The 19,115-nt window shown below is 40.3% G+C and overlaps 1 protein-coding gene across 2 annotated transcripts in view; it reads left to right on the top strand.

Moving 5' to 3' along the window:
* ACVR2A (activin A receptor type 2A) overlaps positions 1-18,698 on the top strand; it is a 398,918-nt gene extending 380,220 nt beyond the window's left edge. For both annotated transcript variants that reach the window (XM_053698276.1, XM_053698277.1), the window contains 2 exons: positions 14,455-14,585; positions 14,668-18,698. In XM_053698276.1, coding sequence (XP_053554251.1) covers positions 14,455-14,585; positions 14,668-14,862 — 326 coding nt within the window. In that variant the 3' untranslated portion in view covers positions 14,863-18,698. The remainder of the gene's footprint in view (positions 1-14,454; positions 14,586-14,667) is intronic.
* The last annotated feature ends 417 nt before the right edge of the window (positions 18,699-19,115 follow it).

Here is a 19,115-nt window from a genome sequence, read left to right on the forward strand (position 1 = left end):
AGCAAGGAGTGGGATAGACCCGGTGTGCCCTTTTCCCCACCTCCTATATTTAGAAAAATGTTTCCAATAGACGCCATTACACGGGACTTACGGCAGACGGTCCCTAAGGTGGAGGGAGCAGTTTCTACTTTAGCAAACCCTACCACAATCCCGGTTGAGGACAGTTGTGCTTTTTCAGATCCAATGGATAAAAAATTGGAGGGTTACCTTAAGAAAATGTTTATTCAACAAGGTTTTATTTTACAGCCCCTTGCATGCATTGCGCCTGTCACTGCTGCGCGGGGGCTTTCTGGTTTGAGGCCCTGGAAGAGGCCATCCAGACAGCTCCATTGAATGAAATTATTGACAAGCTTAGAACGCTTAAGCTAGCTAACTCATTTGTTTCTGATGCCATTGTTCATTTGACTAAACTAACGGCTAATAATTCCGGATTCGCCATCCAGGCGCGTAGGGCGCTATGGCTTAAATCCTGGTCAGCTGACGTGACTTCAAAGTCTAAATTACTCAACATTCCTTTCAAGGGGCAGACCTTATTCGGGCCTGGCTTGAAGGAAATTATTGCTGACATTACTGGAGGCAAGGGTCATACCCTTCCTCAGGACAGGGCCAAATCAAAGGTCAAACAGTCTAATTTTCGTGCCTTTCGAAATTTCAAGGCAGGAACAGCATCAACTTCCTCCGCTTCAAAACAAGAGGGAACTGTTGCTCATTCCAGACAGGCCTGGAAACCTAACCAGTCCTGCAACAAGGGCAAGCAGGCCAGAAAGCCTGCTGCGGCCCCGAAGACAGCATGAAGGAACGGCCCCCTATCCGGAAACGGATCTAGTGGGGGGCAGACTTTCTCTCTTCGCCCAGGAGTGGGCAAGAGATGTTCAGGATCCCTGGGCGTTGGAGATCATATTTCAGGGATATCTTCTGGACTTCAAAGCTTCTCCTCCACAAGGGAGATTTCATCTTTCAAGGTTATCAGCAAACCAGATAAAGAAAGAGGCATTCCTAAGCTGTGTGCAAGACCTCCTAGTAATGGGAGTGATCCATCCATTTCCGCGGACGGAACAAGGACAGGGATTTTATTCAAATCTGTTTGTGGTTCCCAAGAAAGAGGGAACCTTCAGACCAATCTTGGATCTAAAGATCTTAAACAAATTCCTCGGAGTTCCATCATTCAAAATGGAAACTATTCGGACCATCCTACCCATGATCCAAGAGGGTCAGTACATGACCACAGTGGACTTAAAGGATGCCTACCTTCACATACCGATTCACAAAGATCATCATCGGTTCCTAAGGTTTGCCTTTCTAGACAGGCATTACCAATTTGTAGCTCTTCCCTTCGGGTTGGCCACTGCCCCAAGAATTTTTACAAAGGTTCTGGGCTCACTTCTGGCGGTTCTAAGACCGCGAGGCATAGCGGTGGCTCCGTATCTAGACGACATCCTGATACAGGCGTCAAGCTTTCAAATTGCCAAGTCTCATACAGAGATAGTTCTGGCATTTCTGAGGTCGCATGGGTGGAAAGTGAACGTGGAAAAGAGTTCTCTATCACCACTCACAAGAGTCTCCTTCCTAGGGACTCTTATAGATTCTGTAGAGATGAAATTTTACCTGACGGAGTCCAGGTTATCAAAACTTCTAAATGCTTGCCGTGTCCTTCATTCCATTCCACGCCCGTCAGTGGCTCAGTGCATGGAAGTAATCGGCTTAATGGTAGCGGCAATGGACATAGTGCCATTTGCGCGCCTGCATCTCAGACCGCTGCAATTATGCATGCTAAGTCAGTGGAATGGGGATTACTCAGATTTGTCCCCTCTACTAAATCTGGATCAAGAGACCAGAGATTCTCTTCTCTGGTGGCTTTCTCTGGTCCATCTGTCCAAGGGTATGACCTTTCGCAGGCCAGATTGGACGATTGTAACAACAGATGCCAGCCTTCTAGGTTGGGGCGCAGTCTGGAACTCCCTGAAGGCTCAGGGATCGTGGACTCAGGAGGAGAAACTCCTCCCAATAAATATTCTGGAGTTAAGAGCAATATTCAATGCTCTTCTAGCTTGGCCTCAGTTAGCAACACTGAGGTTCATCAGATTTCAGTCGGACAACATCACGACTGTGGCTTACATCAACCATCAAGGGGGAACCAGGAGTTCCCTAGCGATGTTAGAAGTCTCAAAGATAATTCGCTGGGCAGAGTCTCACTCTTGCCACCTGTCAGCAATCCACATCCCAGGCGTAGAGAACTGGGAGGCGGATTTTCTAAGTCGTCAGACTTTTCATCCTGGGGAGTGGGAACTCCATCCGGAGATGTTTGCTCAACTGGTCCATCGTTGGGGCAAACCAGAACTGGATCTCATGGCGTCTCGCCAGAACACCAAGCTTCCTTGTTACGGATCCAGGTCCAGGGACCCGGGAGCAACGCTGATAGATGCTCTAGCAGCTCCTTGGTTCTTCAACCTGGCCTATGTGTTTCCACCGTTTCCTCTGCTCCCTCGACTGATTGCCAAAATCAAACAGGAGAGAGCATCAGTGATTCTGATAGCGCCTGCGTAGCCACGCAGGACCTGGTATGCAGACCTAGTGGACATGTCATCTCTTCCACCATGGAGTCTGCCTCTGAGGCAGGACCTTCTAATACAAGGTCCTTTCAATCATTCAAATCTAATTTCTCTGAGACTGACTGCATGGAGATTGAACACTTGATTCTATCAAGGCGTGGCTTCTCCGAGTCAGTCATTGATACCTTAATACAGGCTCGGAAGTCTGTCGCCAGGAAAATCTACCATAAGATATGGCGTAAATATCTTTATTGGTGTGAATCCAAGAGTTACTCATGGAGTAAGGTAGGATTCCTAGGATATTGTCCTTTCTCCAAGAGGGTTTGGACAAAGGCTTATCAGCTAGTTCTTTAAAAGGACAGATCTCTGCTCTGTCTATTCTTTTTCACAAGCGTCTGGCAGAAGTTCCAGACGTCCAGGCATTTTGTCAGGCTTTGGTTAGGATTAAGCCTGTGTTTAAAACTGTTGCTCCCCCGTGGAGCTTAAACTTGGTTCTTAAAGTTCTTCAGGGAGTTCCGTTTGAACCCCTTCATTCCATTGATATTAAACTTTTATCTTGGAAAGTTCTGTTTTTGATGGCTATTTCCTCGGCTCGAAGAGTCTCTGAGTTATCTGCCTTACATTGTGATTCTCCTTATCTGATTTTTCATTCAGACAAGGTAGTTCTGCGTACCAAACCTGGGTTTTTGCCTAAGGTGGTTTCTAACAGGAATATCAATCAAGAGATTGTTGTTCCATCATTGTGTCCTAATCCTTCTTCAAAGAAGGAACGTCTTTTGCATAATCTGGATGTAGTCCGTGCCTTGAAGTTTTACTTACAGGCTACTAAAGATTTTCGTCAAACATCTGCCCTGTTTGTCGTTTACTCTGGACAGAGGAGAGGTCAAAAAGCTTCGGCAACCTCTCTCTCCTTTTGGCTTCGGAGCATAATACGCTTAGCCTATGAGACTGCTGGACAGCAGCCCCCTGAAAGGATTACAGCTCATTCTACTAGAGCTGTGGCTTCCACCTGGGCCTTTAAAAATGAGGCCTCTGTTGAACAGATTTGCAAGGCTGCAACTTGGTCTTCGCTTCACACCTTTTCAAAATTTTACAAATTTGATACTTTTGCTTCTTCGGAGGCTGTTTTTGGGAGAAAGGTTCTACAGGCAGTGGTTCCTTCCGTTTAAGTTCCTGCCTTGTCCCTCCCATCATCCGTGTACTTTAGCTTTGGTATTGGTATCCCACAAGTAATGGATGATCCGTGGACTGGATACACTTAACAAGAGAAAACATAATTTATGCTTACCTGATAAATTTATTTCTCTTGTAGTGTATCCAGTCCACGGCCCGCCCTGTTCTTTTCAGGCAGGTCTAAATTTTAATTAAACTACAGTCACCACTGCACCCTATGGTTTCTCCTTTCTCGGCTTGTTTCGGTCGAATGACTGGATATGGCAGTGAGGGGAGGAGCTATATAGCAGCTCTGCTGTGGGTGATCCTCTTGCAACTTCCTGTTGGGAAGGAGAATATCCCACAAGTAATGGATGATCCGTGGACTGGATACACTACAAGAGAAATAAATTTATCAGGTAAGCATAAATTGTTTTTGTTCAGGCTTTGGTCCATATCAAGCATGTTATTATATCTATTTCTCCTCTTTGGAGTCTTAATCTGGTTTTAAAGGTTTTGCAGGCTCCTCCTTTTGAGCCTATGCATTCTTTGGATATTAAACAACTTTCTTGGAAAGTATTGTTTCTTTTGGCTATCTCTTCTGTTAGAAGAGTTTCTGAATTGTCTGCTCTCTCTTGTGAGCCTCCTTTTCTGATTTACCATCAGGATAACGTTGTTTAGCTGACTTTGTTTAAATTTCTTTCTAAGGTTGTAAATTCTAACATTAGTAGGGAAATTGTTGTTCCTTCCTTGTGTCCGAATCCAAAGAATTCTCTTGAGAAATCGTTACTCTTTGGATGTGGTAAGAGCTTTAAAATACTATGTTAAGGCTACTAAAGATTTCAGGAAGACATCTACTCTATTTGTTGTCTTTTCTGGTTCTAGGGAGGTCATAAAGCCTCTGCCATTTCTTTGGCATCTTGGTTAAAGCTTTTGATTCACTTGGCTTACTTGGTGGCGGAGCAGTCTCCGCCTCAGAGAATTACGGCTCATTCTTCTTGATCAGTTGCCACTTCTTGGGCTTTTAAGAATGAAGCTTCAGTTGATCAAATTTGCAAAGCAGCAACTTGGGTTTTTGCATACATTTACAAAATTTTACCATTTCAATGTTTTTGCTTCTTCTGATGCAGTCTTTGGTAGAAAAATTCTTCAGGCAGCTGTCTGATTCTTCTGTTTATATTAAGTTTTTTTCTTGAAATTTATAAGAAAAACTTATTTTGGATTTAATTTCTCAGCGGAAATAGCTGTTTTCATTTTATCCCTCCCTCTCTAGTGACTCTTCTGTGGACTTTCACATCTTGGCTATTTATCCTATACGTCACTAGCTCATTGACTCTTGCCATTTACATGAAATAAAACATAATTTATGTAACTTACCTGATAAAATCATTTATTTCATAATGGCAAGAGTCCATGAGGCCCACCCTGTTTTTGGTGGTTATATTTTTTGTATAAAAGCACAATATTATTTACCAGTTTCTCTTTTTGTATCCTTTTTTTTTTTTTTTTTTTTTTTTTTTTAAAGCTTTATTGAAGAACGTATAAACTTTACATACAATGCAAAATGGAAGTATTTACATATGCAATGGTGTAACGACAGTACCTTTTCCACATACGTGGCATACAGTGGATTTTTGACAACGATGAGTTACAAGTATATTGTTCAGTAACTGTACAATTTTGGGTTACATAAGTGAGTTATATCAACAAGATAAAGGAGAAATAAAATCAATAAGTCAAAAAAAAGACACTGTTAACAAAACAGGTGTGGATCCTGCAGAGAGAGAACTATTGTGTCATTGATTATTAGGCTACTAGGATAACCTTCTATCTGGTTTAAGGTGTTGAGAGAAAGCTTCGGGTCTACTAGTTAGGGGTTGTTAATGGTTTTGAATTTGGAGGGGGGTAGAAGGATGGCAGTCTTGGATAAGGGGGGGTTTCTGACTAAGGTATTCTTCCCATAAGAAGCATATCGAGTGATAATCGGCTATCTGCTTGTTTTGTGAGAATAATGGTATTTTTCCAGTTGGAGGGATTGGGTATTTGTTGCCCTCCAAACTTGGAGAGATGGGAGAGTGTTACATTTCCAATTTTTGGAATTTGTCATGATAGTCAACAGAGCTAAGCGTAGTTTACATGTTATTTTGGTGAATTTATTAAAGATAAAAACCAAATGTCAAGCTTGAAGCTCATGGATAGGACCTTTTCAAACTCAGCCCTAATGGCTTCCCAGTATGTCTGAGCTATTGGGCATGTCCACCAAATATGTGTGGGGGTGCCTTTGCTTTGGCAGCCTCTCCAGCATTCTGGTGAGTGTGTGGGGAAGATGGTGTGTAGTTGGTGCGGAGTATAGTACCATCTGTATAGTAGCTTAACGTTAATTTCCAGTAAATAAATGGATGATGAAGATTTTGTCATGTGGGAGAAGATTTTTTGCCAGTCCTTTGGAGTTTGGGTGGTACCGATTTCTACCTCCCATTTTTGTGTGAATGAGGGGAGAGACATGGTGTTTGGACACATGAGTAGTCGATAAGGCGAAAGACAGAAAGCCCTTATGGAAGGTATCAAGGATGCAGCGGCTTTCAAAACTAGTATAAGAACGGAAAAGTTGAGGCTTTTGAGGGTGTTTGGAAAGGAAATCCGCTAGTTGATGATGTCTGAACCAGTTTATGTTTATATGTATATTGTCCAAGATTGGAAGTAGTTCGGCTAGGGGTTTGATTTTTCTTTTCTGGATAATTGTATGGCAGGGGAGGGAATTTGCAATGTGGGGTGTTTGGATTATTTGGTTGGGTGGTGGAACTGGGGAGTCTGGATTTTCACATAGAGGTGTTAACGGGGATGGTAAAGTTGAGATGTGGCTAAACTGCTTGATGGATGTTTCCCATAGTTTTAAAGTTTCTCTTTTGGAGTTTGTGTATGACTGATTTGGGGATTGGGATCGGCAAGGTTTGGAAAAGGTATAGTAGTTTTGGGAGAAGAATCATTTTAACCGAGTTGATCCTGCCCAACTACGAGATTGGTTTATTGCTCCAGGACCGTAGCATAGTTTGAATCGTGTCGGTTATGGCTTTATAATTGGCGTCGGGTGTTGCTTGAATGTGAGGGGAAATATAAACTCTGAGATATTTTATGGTGCAGGGCTGAATGTGAAAGTGTACGAGTGTTTGTATCGTAGCAAGTTCGGCTGTATGTAGCCCGAGAGGGAGTAGTTCTGATTTAGCAATGTTAATCTTGAAATTGGAGAAGGTACCGTAGCTGTGTAATGCCTAAATAAGGGGAGGTAGTGAATCGTGGGGTCGTGTTAGTGTGAGAAAAAGGTCGTCTGCGTATAGAGTGGCTTTGTATTCCCGGCGGGCGATTGTGAACCCTTGTATTTCTGTATTGTGTCTGATATGTGAGGCTAATACCTCCATAGCGAGGATAAATAGTATGGGAGAGAGAGGGCACCCCTGTCTCGTTCCGTTTGTGATCGTGAATGGGTGGGATAGGGTATCATTCAATTTTATTTTGGCTTGAGGGTTATTTTAAAGAGAGAAGATTTTTCCAGTAAAGGTGGGGTCGAAACCGAATTGTATGAGTGTTGCTTGCAGAAATTGCCAATTTAGCCTGTCAAAGGCTTTCTCTGCATCCATGGAGATGAACACAGAGGGGATGTGGTTAGCGACTGCATGTTCCATTAACAGTAAAATTTTAGTCGTATTGTCTTTGGCCTCTCTGAGTGGAGTGAAGCCAGCCTGATTCATTTTTGTATGCTTTTTTACACCTCACTACTTGGCTATATGTTAAACCAAGGTGTGAGTGTGGTGGGAGGTGTATTTATAGGCATTTTGAGGTTTGGGAAACCTCAAAAAAACTGCCCCCTCCTGGTAGGAATGTATATCCCATACGTCACTAGCTCATGGACTCTTGCCATTATGAAAGAAATTAATTTATCAGGTAAGTTCTTACATAAATTACGTTTCTCTTGTTAAAGGGACACTGAACCCAAATTTTTTCTTTCATGATTCAGATAGAGCATGCAATTTTAAGCCACTTTCTAATTTATTCCTATTATCAATTTTTCTTCGTTCTCTTGCTATCTTTATTTTAAAAAGAAGACATCTAAGCTTTTTTTTTATTCAGAACTCTGGACAGAACTTTTTTATTGGAGGATAAGTTTATCCACCAATCAGCAAGAACAACCCAGGTTGATCACCAAAATGGGCCGGCATCTAAACTTACTTTCTTGCATTTCAAATAAAGATACCAAGAGAATGAAGAAAATTTGATAATTGGAGTAAATTAGAAAGTTGCTTAAAATGTCATGCTCTATCTGAATCACGAAAGAAAAAATTTGGGTACAGTGTCCCTTTAAGTGTATCCAGTCCACGGATCATCCATTACTTGTGGGATATTCTCCTTCCCAACAGGAAGTTGCAAGAGGATCACCCACAGCAGAGCTGCTATATAGCTCCTCCCCTCACTGCCATATCCAGTCATTCTCTTGCAACTCTCAACTAAGATGGAGGTCGTAAGAGGACTGTGGTGTTTTATACTTAGTTTATTTCTTCAATCAAAAGTTTATTTTTAAATGGTACCGGAGTGTACTGTTTATCTCAGGCAGTATTTAGAAGAAGAATGTGCCTGCGTTTTCTATGATCTTAGCAGAAGTAACTAAGATCCTTTGCTGTTCTCACATATTCTGAGGAGTGAGGTAACTTCAGAGGGGGAATAGCGTGCAGGTTTTCCTGTAATAAGGTATGTGCAGTTAAAATATTTTTCTAGGGATGGAATTTGCTAGAAAATGCTGCTGATACCGAAGTAATGTAAGTAAAGGCTTAAATGCAGTGATAGCGACTGGTATCAGGCTTATTAATAGAGATACATACTCTTATAAAAGTGTATTTTAAAACGTTTGCTGGCATGTTTAATCGTTTTTTACATATGTTTGGTGATAAAACTTATTGGGGCCTAGTTTTTTCCACATGGCTGGCTTGAATTTTGCCTAGAAACAGTTCCCTGAGGCTTCCCACTGTTGTAATATGAGTGGGAGTGGCCTATTTTGGCGTTTTTTTGCACAGCAAAAATTACAGACACAGACATCCAGCTTCTTCCTGCATGATCCAGGACTTCTCTGAAGGGCTCAAAAGGCTTCAAAAGTCGTATTGAGGGAGGTAAAAAGCCACAGTAGAGCTGTGGCAGTTGTTGTGACTGTTTAAAAAACGTTTTTGTCATTTGTTATTCCGTTTTTGGTATTAAGGGGTTAATCATCCATTTGCAAGTGGATGCAATGCTCTGCTAACTTATTACATACACTGTAAAAATTTCGTTAGTGTAACTGCATTTTTTCACTGTTATTTCAAAATTTGGGAAAATTTGTGTTTCTTAAAGGCGCAGTAACGTTTTTTATATTGCTTGTAAACTTGTTTTAAAGTGTTTTCCAAGCTTGCTAGTCTCATTGCTAGTCTGTTTAAACATGTCTGACACAGAGGAACCTACTTGTTCATTATGTTTGAAAGCCATGGTGGAGCCCCATAGGAGAATGTGTACTAAATGTATTTATTTCACCTTACACAGTAAAGATCAGTCTTTATCTATAAAAGAATTATCACCAGAGGGTTCTGTCGAGGGGTAAGTTATGCCGACTAACTCTCCCCACGTGTCAGACCCTTCGCCTCCCGCTCAGGCGCCTCCCGAATATGGCGCCAATTACATCAGGGACGCCCATAGCGATTACCTTGCAGGACATGGCTGCAATCATGAATAATACCCTGTCAGAGGTATTATCTAGATTGCCTGAATTAAGAGGCAAGCGCGATAGCTCTGGGGTTAGGAGAGATACAGAGCGCGCAAATGCTGTTAGAGCCATGTCTGATACTGCGTCACAGTATGCAGAACATGAGGACGGAGAGCTTCAGTCTGTGGGTGACATCTCTGACTCGGGGAAACCTGATTCAGAGATTTCTAATTTTAAATTTAAGCTTGAGAACCTCCGTGTATTGCTTGGGGAGGTATTGCTCTGAATGACTGTAACACAGTTGCAATTCCAGAGAAATTGTGTAGGCTGGATAGATACTATGCGGTGCCGGTGTGTACTGACGTTTTTCCTATACCTAAAAGGCTTACAGAAATTATTAGCAAGGAGTGGGATAGACCCGGTGTGCCCTTTTCCCCACCTCCTATATTTAGAAAAATGTTTCCAATAGACGCCACTACACGGGACTTATGGCAGACGGTCCCTAAGGTGGATGGAGCAGTTTCTACTTTAGCAAAGCGTACCACTATCCCGGTTGAGGACAGTTGTGCTTTTTCAGATCCAATGGATAAAAAATTGGAGGGTTACCTTAAGAAAATGTTTATTCAACAAGGTTTTATTTTACAGCCCCTTGCATGCATTGCGCCTGTCACTGCTGCGGCGGCATTCTGGTTTGAGGCCCTGGAAGAGGCCATCCAGACAGCTCCATTGAATGAAATTATTGACAAGCTTAGAACGCTTAAGCTAGCTAACTCATTTGTTTCTGATGCCATTGTTCATTTGACTAAACTAACGGCTAATAATTCCGGATTCGCCATCCAGGCGCGTAGGGCGCTATGGCTTAAATCCAGGTCAGCTGACGTGACTTCAAAGTCTTAATTACTCAACATTCCTTTCAAGGGGCAGACCTTATTCGGGCCTGTCTTGAAGGAAATTATTGCTGACATTACTGGAGGCAAGGGTCATACCCTTCCTCAGGACAGGGCCAAATCAAAGGCCAAACAGTCTAATTTTCGTGCCTTTCGAAATTTCAAGGCAGGAGCAGCATCAACTTCCTCCGCTTCAAAACAAGAGGGAACTGTTGCTCATTCCAGACAGGCCTGGAAACCTAACCAGTCCTGGAACAAGGGCAAGCAGGCCAGAAAGCGTGACAGCATGAAGGAACGGCCCCCTATCCGGAAACGGATCTAGTGGGGGGCAGACTTTCTCTCTTCGCCCAGGCGTGGGCAAGAGATGTTCAGGATCCCTGGGCTTTGGAGATCATATCTCAGGGATATCATCTGGACTTAAAAGCTTCTCCTCCACAAGGGAGATTTCATCTTTCAAGGTTATCAGCAAACCAGATAAAGAAAGAGGCATTCCTAAGCTGTGTGCAAGACCTCCTAGTAATGGGAGTGATCCATCCAGTTCCGCAGACGGAACAAGGACAGGGATTTTATTCAAATCTGTTTGTGGTTCCCAAGAAAGAGGGAACCTTCAGACCAATCTTGGATCTAAAGATCTTAAACAAATTCTTCGGAGATCCGTCATTCAAATTGGAAACTATTCGGACCATCCTACCCATGATCCAAGAGGGTCAGTACATGACCACAGTGGACTTAAAGGATGCCTACCTTCATATACCGATTCACAAAGATCATCATCGGTTCCTAAGGTTTGCCTTTCTAGACAGGCATTACCAATTTGTAGCTCTTCCCTTCGGGTTGGCCACTGCCCCGAGAATTTTTACAAAGGTTCTGGGCTCACTTCTGGCGGTTCTAAGACCGCGAGGCATAGCGGTGGCTCCGTATCTAGACGACATTCTGATACAGGCGTCAAGCTTTCAAATTGCCAAGTCTCATACAGAGATAGTTCTGGCATTTCTGAGGTTGCATGGGTGGAAAGTGAACGTGGAAAAGAGTTCTATCACCACTCACAAGAGTCTCCTTCCTAGGGACTCTTATAGATTCTGTAGAGATGAAAATTTACCTGACGGAGTCCAGGTTATCAAAACTTCTAAATGCTTGCCGTGTCCTTCATTCCATTCCACGCCCGTCAGTGGCTCAGTGCATGGAAGTAATCGGCTTAATGGTAGCGGCAATGGACATAGTGCCATTTGCGCGCCTGCATCTCAGACTGCTGCAATTATGCATGCTAAGTCAGTGGAATGGGGATTACTCAGATTTGTCCCCTCTACTAAATCTGGATCAAGAGACCAGAGATTCTCTTCTCTGGTGGCTTTCTCTGGTCCATCTGTCCAAAGTTATGACCTTTCGCAGGCCAGATTGGACGATTGTAACAACAGATGCCAGCCTTCTAGGTTGGGACGCAGTCTGGAACTCCCTGAAGGCTCAGGGATCGTGGACTCAGGAGGAGAAACTCAATAAATATTCTGGAGTTAAGAGCAATATTCAATGCTCTTCTAGCTTGGCCTCAGTTAGCAACACTGAGGTTCATCAGATTTCAGTCGGACAACATCACGACTGTGGCTTACATCAACCATCAAGGGGGAACCAGGAGTTCCCTAGCGATGTTAGAAGTCTCAAAGATAATTCGCTGGGCAGAGTCTCACTCTTGCCACCTGTCAGCAATCCACATCCCAGGCGTAGAGAACTGGGAGGCGGATTTGTTGTCAGACTTTTCATCCGGGGGAGTGGGAACTCCATCCGGAGATGTTTGCTCAACTGGTCCATCGTTGGGGCAAACCAGAACTGGATCTCATGGCGTCTCGCCAGAACGCAAAGCTTCCTTGTTACGGATCCAGGTCCAGGGACCCGGGAGCAACGTTGATAGATGCTCTAGCAGCTCCTTGGTTCTTCAACCTGGCCTATGTGTTTCCACCGTTTCCTCTGCTCCCTTGACTGATTGCCAAAATCAAACAGGAGAGAGCATCAGTGATTCTGATAGCGCCTGCGTGGCCACGCAGGACCTGGTATGCAGACCTAGTGGACATGTCATCTCTTCCACCATGGACTCTGCCTCTGAGGCAGGACCTTCTAATACAAGGTCCTTTCAATCATCCAAATCTAATTTCTCTGAGACTGACTGCATGGAGATTGAACGCTTGATTCTATCAAGGCGTGGCTTCTCCGGGTCAGTCATTGATACCTTAATACAGGCTCGGAAGCCTGTCACCAGGAAAATCTACCATAAGATATGGCGTAAATATCTTTATTGGTGTGAATCCAAGAGTTACTCATGGAGTAAGGTTAGGATTCCTAGGATATTGTCCTTTTTCCAAGAGGGTATGGACAAAGGCTTATCAGCTAGTTCTTTGAAAGGACAGATCTCTGCTCTGTCTATTCTTCAGCACATGCGTCTGGCAGAAGTTCCAGACGTCCAGGCATTTTGTCAGGCTTTGGTTAGGATTAAGCCTGTGTTTAAAACTGTTGCTCCCCCGTGGAGCTTAAACTTGGTTCTTAAAGTTCTTCAGGGAGTTCCGTTTGAACCCCTTCATTCCATTGATATTAAATTTTTATCTTGGAAAGTTCTGTTTTTGATGGCTATTTCTTCGGCTCGAAGAGTCTCTGAGTTATCTGTCTTACATTGTGATTCTTCTTATCTGATTTTTCGTTCAGACACGGTCGTTCTGCGTACCAAACCTGGGTTTTTACCTAAGGTGGTTTCTAACAGGAATATCAATCAAGAGATTGTTGTTCCATCATTGTGTCCTAATCCTTCTTCAAAGAAGGAACGTCTTTTGCATAATCTGGACGTAGTCCGTGCCTTGAAGTTTTACTTACAGGCTACTAAAGATTTTCGTCAAACATCTGCCCTGTTTGTTGTTTACTCTGGACAGAGAAGAGGTCAAAAAGCTTCGACAACCTCTCTCTCCTTTTGGCTTCGGAGCATAATACGCTTAGCCTATGAGACTGCTGGACAGCAGCCCCCTGAAAGGATTACAGCTCATTCTACTAGAGCTGTGGCTTCTACCTGGGCCTTTAAAAATGAGGCCTCTGTTGAACAGATTTGCAAGGCTGCGACTTGGTCTTTGCTTCACACCTTTTCAAAATTTTACAAATTTGACACTTTTTCTTCTTCGGAGGCTGTTTTTGGGAGAAAGTTTCTACAGGCAGTGGTTCCTTCCGTTTAAGTTCCTGCCTTGTCCCTCCCATCATCCGTGTACTTTAGCTTTGGTATTGGTATCCCACAAGTAATGGATGATCCGTGGACTGGATACATTTAACAAGAGAAAACATAATTTATGCTTACCTGATAAATTTATTTCTCTTGTAGTGTATCCAGTCCACAGCCCGCCCTGTCCTTTTAAGGCAGGTCTACATTTTAATTAAACTACAGTCACCACTGCACCCTATGGTTTCTCCTTTCTCGTCTTGTTTCGGTCGAATGACTGGATATGGCAGTGAGGGGAGGAGCTATATAGCAGCTCTGCTGTGGGTGATCCTCTTGCAACTTCCTGTTGGGAAGGAGAATATCCCACAAGTAATGGATGATCCGTGGACTGGATACACTACAAGAGAAATAAATTTATCAGGTAAGCATAAATTGTTTTTTTACTCCTCTAATTTGGTTTTCCTTTTAATATGCCAGTCACATCCCTTTCATAGTCTCTGTATCTTATACTTTCCTTTGTCCATCATTTGTTACCCTGCTGTTTTACTCCACGCTATTTGGGATCACATACCCATTGTCTGTCTTTTGGTGTGTGTATGTATGTGTGTATGTGTATATATATATATATATATATATATATATATATAATCTCCAAAGTAAGACGCACTGCAGTGTAGAGACTTGCATTTACTCATTCTTTAAAAAATCCCAAAATGTATTAAGCAAAGAATTAAAAACATAGTATAGCACACAGATAAGAACAACCGGTTGTGCAAACAGATGTCAGAAACAGACGCATATATGTAAGGCATGTGCTTGTGCCATACATTTTCTTCTATATATACAGTACTTAACGGTTTAATCCAGGGAATATAATTACAGTGTCTAAACATAAATACTCAAAATTGTGTATTTGAATTGCATGTCATACTTATAAAATGTTAACACACGCTATTTCTACAGGTCCGGTAGACGAATATATGTTGCCATTTGAAGAAGAAGTTGGCCAGCATCCATCCCTGGAAGACATGCAAGAGGTGGTAGTACACAAAAAGAAAAGACCCATATTAAGAGAATGTTGGCAGAAACATGCAGTGAGTAGAGTTAGAGAAATTACCTTTTTTTATTTGACTTTCTCTCTTTTACCAGAGATTCCTAACTCTTCTCTCTTCTTAGGGAATGGCAATGCTTTGTGAAACTATAGAGGAATGCTGGGATCATGATGCAGAAGCCAGGTTATCTGCTGGCTGCGTAGAGGAGCGCATTATTCAGATGCAGAGACTTACAAACATTATTTCCACTGAGGACATTGTAACAGTGGTGACTATGGTGACAAATGTGGATTTTCCTCCCAAGGAATCCAGTCTATGATAGTTGCATTTGGATGTGTTTACTGACCAACTGGACTCCAAAATGGAGCTGCTAAGCTAAAGGAACTGCTTTCGTATAAATATTGAATTTTTCATGTTAAACAAGGAATGGTAGATCCTCATTGGAATGTCAGCTGGAAGACAGCCCCTTCAAGTGAATTCACCAGACTTCTTTCATTCCAAGTTGTGTAAAGACACTTGACTTGCAAAAGTTTTACAACAGTTTTATAAAGGAATGAAATAAAATGAAGAATTATGAACATCTGGCTAATAAACTGACAACAAACAGTTTTCTAAACCTGTCAGAAAAGACTAATACCTTAAGTGAACTACTGCTATTTTTTTTAATCAAAGCATTTCATTTCAGATTTAAAAAAGGGTAACTGTTTTTATTGCATTTGCTGTTGTGTTTATATAAATGACTATTGTAATGCCAATATGACACAGCTTGTGAATGTTTAGTGTGCTGCTGTTATATGTATATAAAACTAAAGTAATCAAAGTGGGACATATTAAAGAGGCTTCCAAGCAAACTTTAACCTCCCTCAACAAGGTATACCTCAGTTCCACGTTCTCTAAATTAAATTATACAATTGATAACACTAAGACATTTTAAAAAATAAACTGATCCGTGTTTTTTTTTTTTTTTTTTTTTTTTTTTAGATGTATCAGAAATTCACTGTGTTATTTAAGAAACATAATGTTAAGCTATCCATAATTGTTTGAGCTTTAGAGAAGCCAATAGTATATTGTAAAAGTTATGCCATACTGACTTCTTTATCACTGAAAAGGTTACCGCCAACTATAGCCATTCCTAAACCAGTGTTTTTAAACTTTTTATGGCTTTTCGTCTAAAACTGTGCCGTTTTAAAAATGCAAAGAAAAAATTGCCGTTCTTTATTCCCCGTTGGCTAAAGATTTTTTACCTCCAAGTAACAAATTGTTGCATACAGTGATTTTACTAAAGTATGATTTAGGTTTTGCTGTGTCTGAGGAATAAATGAAAATATAAGCATGGTTTTTTTTTTTTTTTTTTTGTGAACTCTTAACACTGGAACACTCTTGGTTCTTATAGATATTTGTGAAATATGATTTTATTTATGTATGTTCTGCTTAGATGTTTGTTTTGTTTCAGTAAGCAATGCAGTATGGTCTGCATGGATATTTCAGGATCACCTCAGGAAGCTTCATTACCCAGGATTTTTCAGCCTGTTTAGAGAATTCTAAAAAGCTCAGCAATTAACCACAGTGCCATAATGTCAGTGTAATATTTGAGGTCTGTGATCTTTTTGTGATTATCAAACTCCTATCTAGATTTTCACCACAGATTTCAAATGTTGTGGGATTAAATGAAAAATGACTCAAATTATCAGGGATAATTAATTCAATGTATTATCCTCAAATATGCAATTCTTATTGGAAGTTGTGACCAGTACTGACATTGTTAGCACAGCCTAGCAAAAAAAAGTAAAATTAGAAATTTGATTACAAATTTGACTAAAATGTGGCATTTATGTTTCTGTTTTAAAACATGGTTTGGAAGTAGGGATAAGTGCCAAAGGCTGTTTCATTCAAACAAAACAAAAATCATCTGTACATGCCAAAGTTAAAATGACTTTATTTTCTCTACTTATTTTACAGTTCAACCAGTATTACATCACCTTTTTCAATTGTGATGCAGGAAAATTTTTAAAGACCTTTATACCCTACAGTATCAGCCAGGTGCTCACTGTGAGTGTGCTATGTTCAAATCAAATCTAGAATGTACAACCACAGTACATAATAATTTAATATGCACTTATTCTCTGGGAACAATATTAAAATCAGCAGTATAAGCAGGGAATATAAGAGTCATGACAATCGAACCTTTAACATGCAAAACGTAGAATTGTCAGTGATTCTCCTTATTTCCTAAACTTTCTTTAGCTATACCCATAACTGGTTAACTGGTACTCTGGAGTACAGTTTGCTTTGTTTTACAAAGCATTCGGAAATTACTTGTATATTAAATTAAATAGGATTTTATCTATTATAATTTGAGCGCAATTCCCATACACACGTTTTTATGCTACTGTGTCCTGCATTTAATTGTACTTAAATATAACTCACCCAAATACAATGAAATTACTACTATCTTTTTTGTTTAACATACTTTAAAATATCATTTGTTACATAAACATATGTTAAGAAATGTAACCCTAAATGTCTAAAAGGCAATTTGTTAGCTACTTTAGGAGCAGTGCCCCATATCATTTAGGTCTCTGCCATTCAGTTAAACTTTGCAATGTATGCATTTTACCTTCTTTAAGGCCTTATTGACAATAGTGTGTGAAAATTTCCTAATCATATTTAAGATCTGTTTTATATTGTATTATGTTTTGAGACTTTTAAAAATACAAACCACAGCTATGTTAATCTATATATTATGACCATTTGCCTTGGATTTTAACTTTGTTTTTCATTATATTATGATGTATGCACTGTTAAGGCCTAAATTATAGATATTGGTAAGGTTGAATTGTACCCACCCTTTTTTTGCCAATAGGAGGTTTTATTTTTATTTTCTACCATACAGCAAAGTGTATACAGCAAATATAATTCAGAATATCTATTTTCTTAAATACTTGTGTGTATCTTCTAATGCAGCTGTTGTACTCTAAAGCTATAAACTGTAATGAAAAGTAATGCCCCCCCCCCCCCCCTCTTATATCATTAATGTAGATAACCAGATATTCAGGTTAGTGAGATTATACTGGATTACTTCTTGGCATTTTTAATGACTGGCAATATTTTATTTCTGAAGTACATATAGTCTGTTCCAAATACCTATACTTCTGATGCATTGATGTCTTCAAAACTTCTGGCTTTTACCATTGCTTAATATTTGCTGTATTTGCTTATAATATGAATGGCTTTTAGGTTGTGTTAAATTCAAGCAGGATCTTGGCTGGTAAAACATCCTAAACCAAGGGGGTTGTAATTCGATAATTTGAGGGCTGCACATAGATAGGATTTAGGGATCAGTCTCTCTGAGCACAAGTGGATTAAAAAAAAAAAAGTTAGACTCCGTCAGAACCATCCTTAAATTATGACATTTTTGTATTCTAAAAAATAAGTTTGAATCATTATTTGAAACAAATCCTTAATATTTTTTTTTTCTTCTTCAGAACAGACTCTGTGCCCACTATCTAGGTCCATTATTTAATGCATTGGTATTTAGAAGAAACCAAACCTTATTATATTTCTAATTCCTAAAATAAAAACCATGAATTGTATGTGACCTAATTTTTAAATGCCTTGGGACATGTACTGAATGTAAAAACAGGTATTTTCTTTACATTTATCTGTGGCAATAGCTCAATAAAAACTGCCAATTTTAGTTTGCTAACAAAGATTTTTTCAATTACCAATGTTTTCCAATCTGTTTGAAAACTTTTTATGAATTTTTTTATTATAAGCATTTGGTATGAATATGCAGAAAGTTATTTATGGTTTAATTGCAAATGATGCAAGATGCATCTTTTGATTGAACATCATTTACCTCAGATATTCAACCAGCAAGTACGTTTTTATGCAGTCTCAGTCCATATAATCTGTTACCTCTCAAAATATTGGTAAGCAATTATTTTAGCTTTATTCTCTGTATTTGTCGGTGTTTGGGCACAGGTTGCTGTACTACTGTCTATTACTACTTGCAATTTCTTTTCTTTTTTTTGGCAAGTACCTACAAAACACCCTGGATAAAGTGATTGTTAAATATTGTACAAATAAACATGTATGCTATCCCCACCAAAAAAGAAAAAAATATCAAGAAATAAAAAGTGAACATATGACTAATTGCATCGTTGAAAAATTTATTTCTGGCTGCTGCAACAATAAAGTGTTGACCAACTTTCTGGACTGCAGGTGATTGTGTGTGTCCCGCTTTTGGGCAACAATAGTGGGGGTTTTTTTTTTGTTACATTTGCTTACATATAGGGCCTGATGATTAATTTCTTTCCTAGCATTAGAATCTATTTAGTGCAAACATCACAGGGGCTGAACTCACTGTATGTTATTAGAGATGCCTCCCATAAAACTCTCTGCTCAGATGGAATTAAATGATCCTCCAGCACTGCGAGATCCCTCACAAGATTCTATACAAGCAAATTTTGTTATATTGGAGAGTTCCCTGCATTTCTGTGTGTGAAAGAAAAGGCCAGTACAATATAGCACTGCATGACATGAGTTTTGTTACATTTACATTTTGTTTTT

The sequence above is a fragment of the Bombina bombina genome, chromosome 1 (assembly GCF_027579735.1).
Source record: "Bombina bombina isolate aBomBom1 chromosome 1, aBomBom1.pri, whole genome shotgun sequence".
Taxonomy (NCBI): domain Eukaryota; kingdom Metazoa; phylum Chordata; class Amphibia; order Anura; family Bombinatoridae; genus Bombina; species Bombina bombina.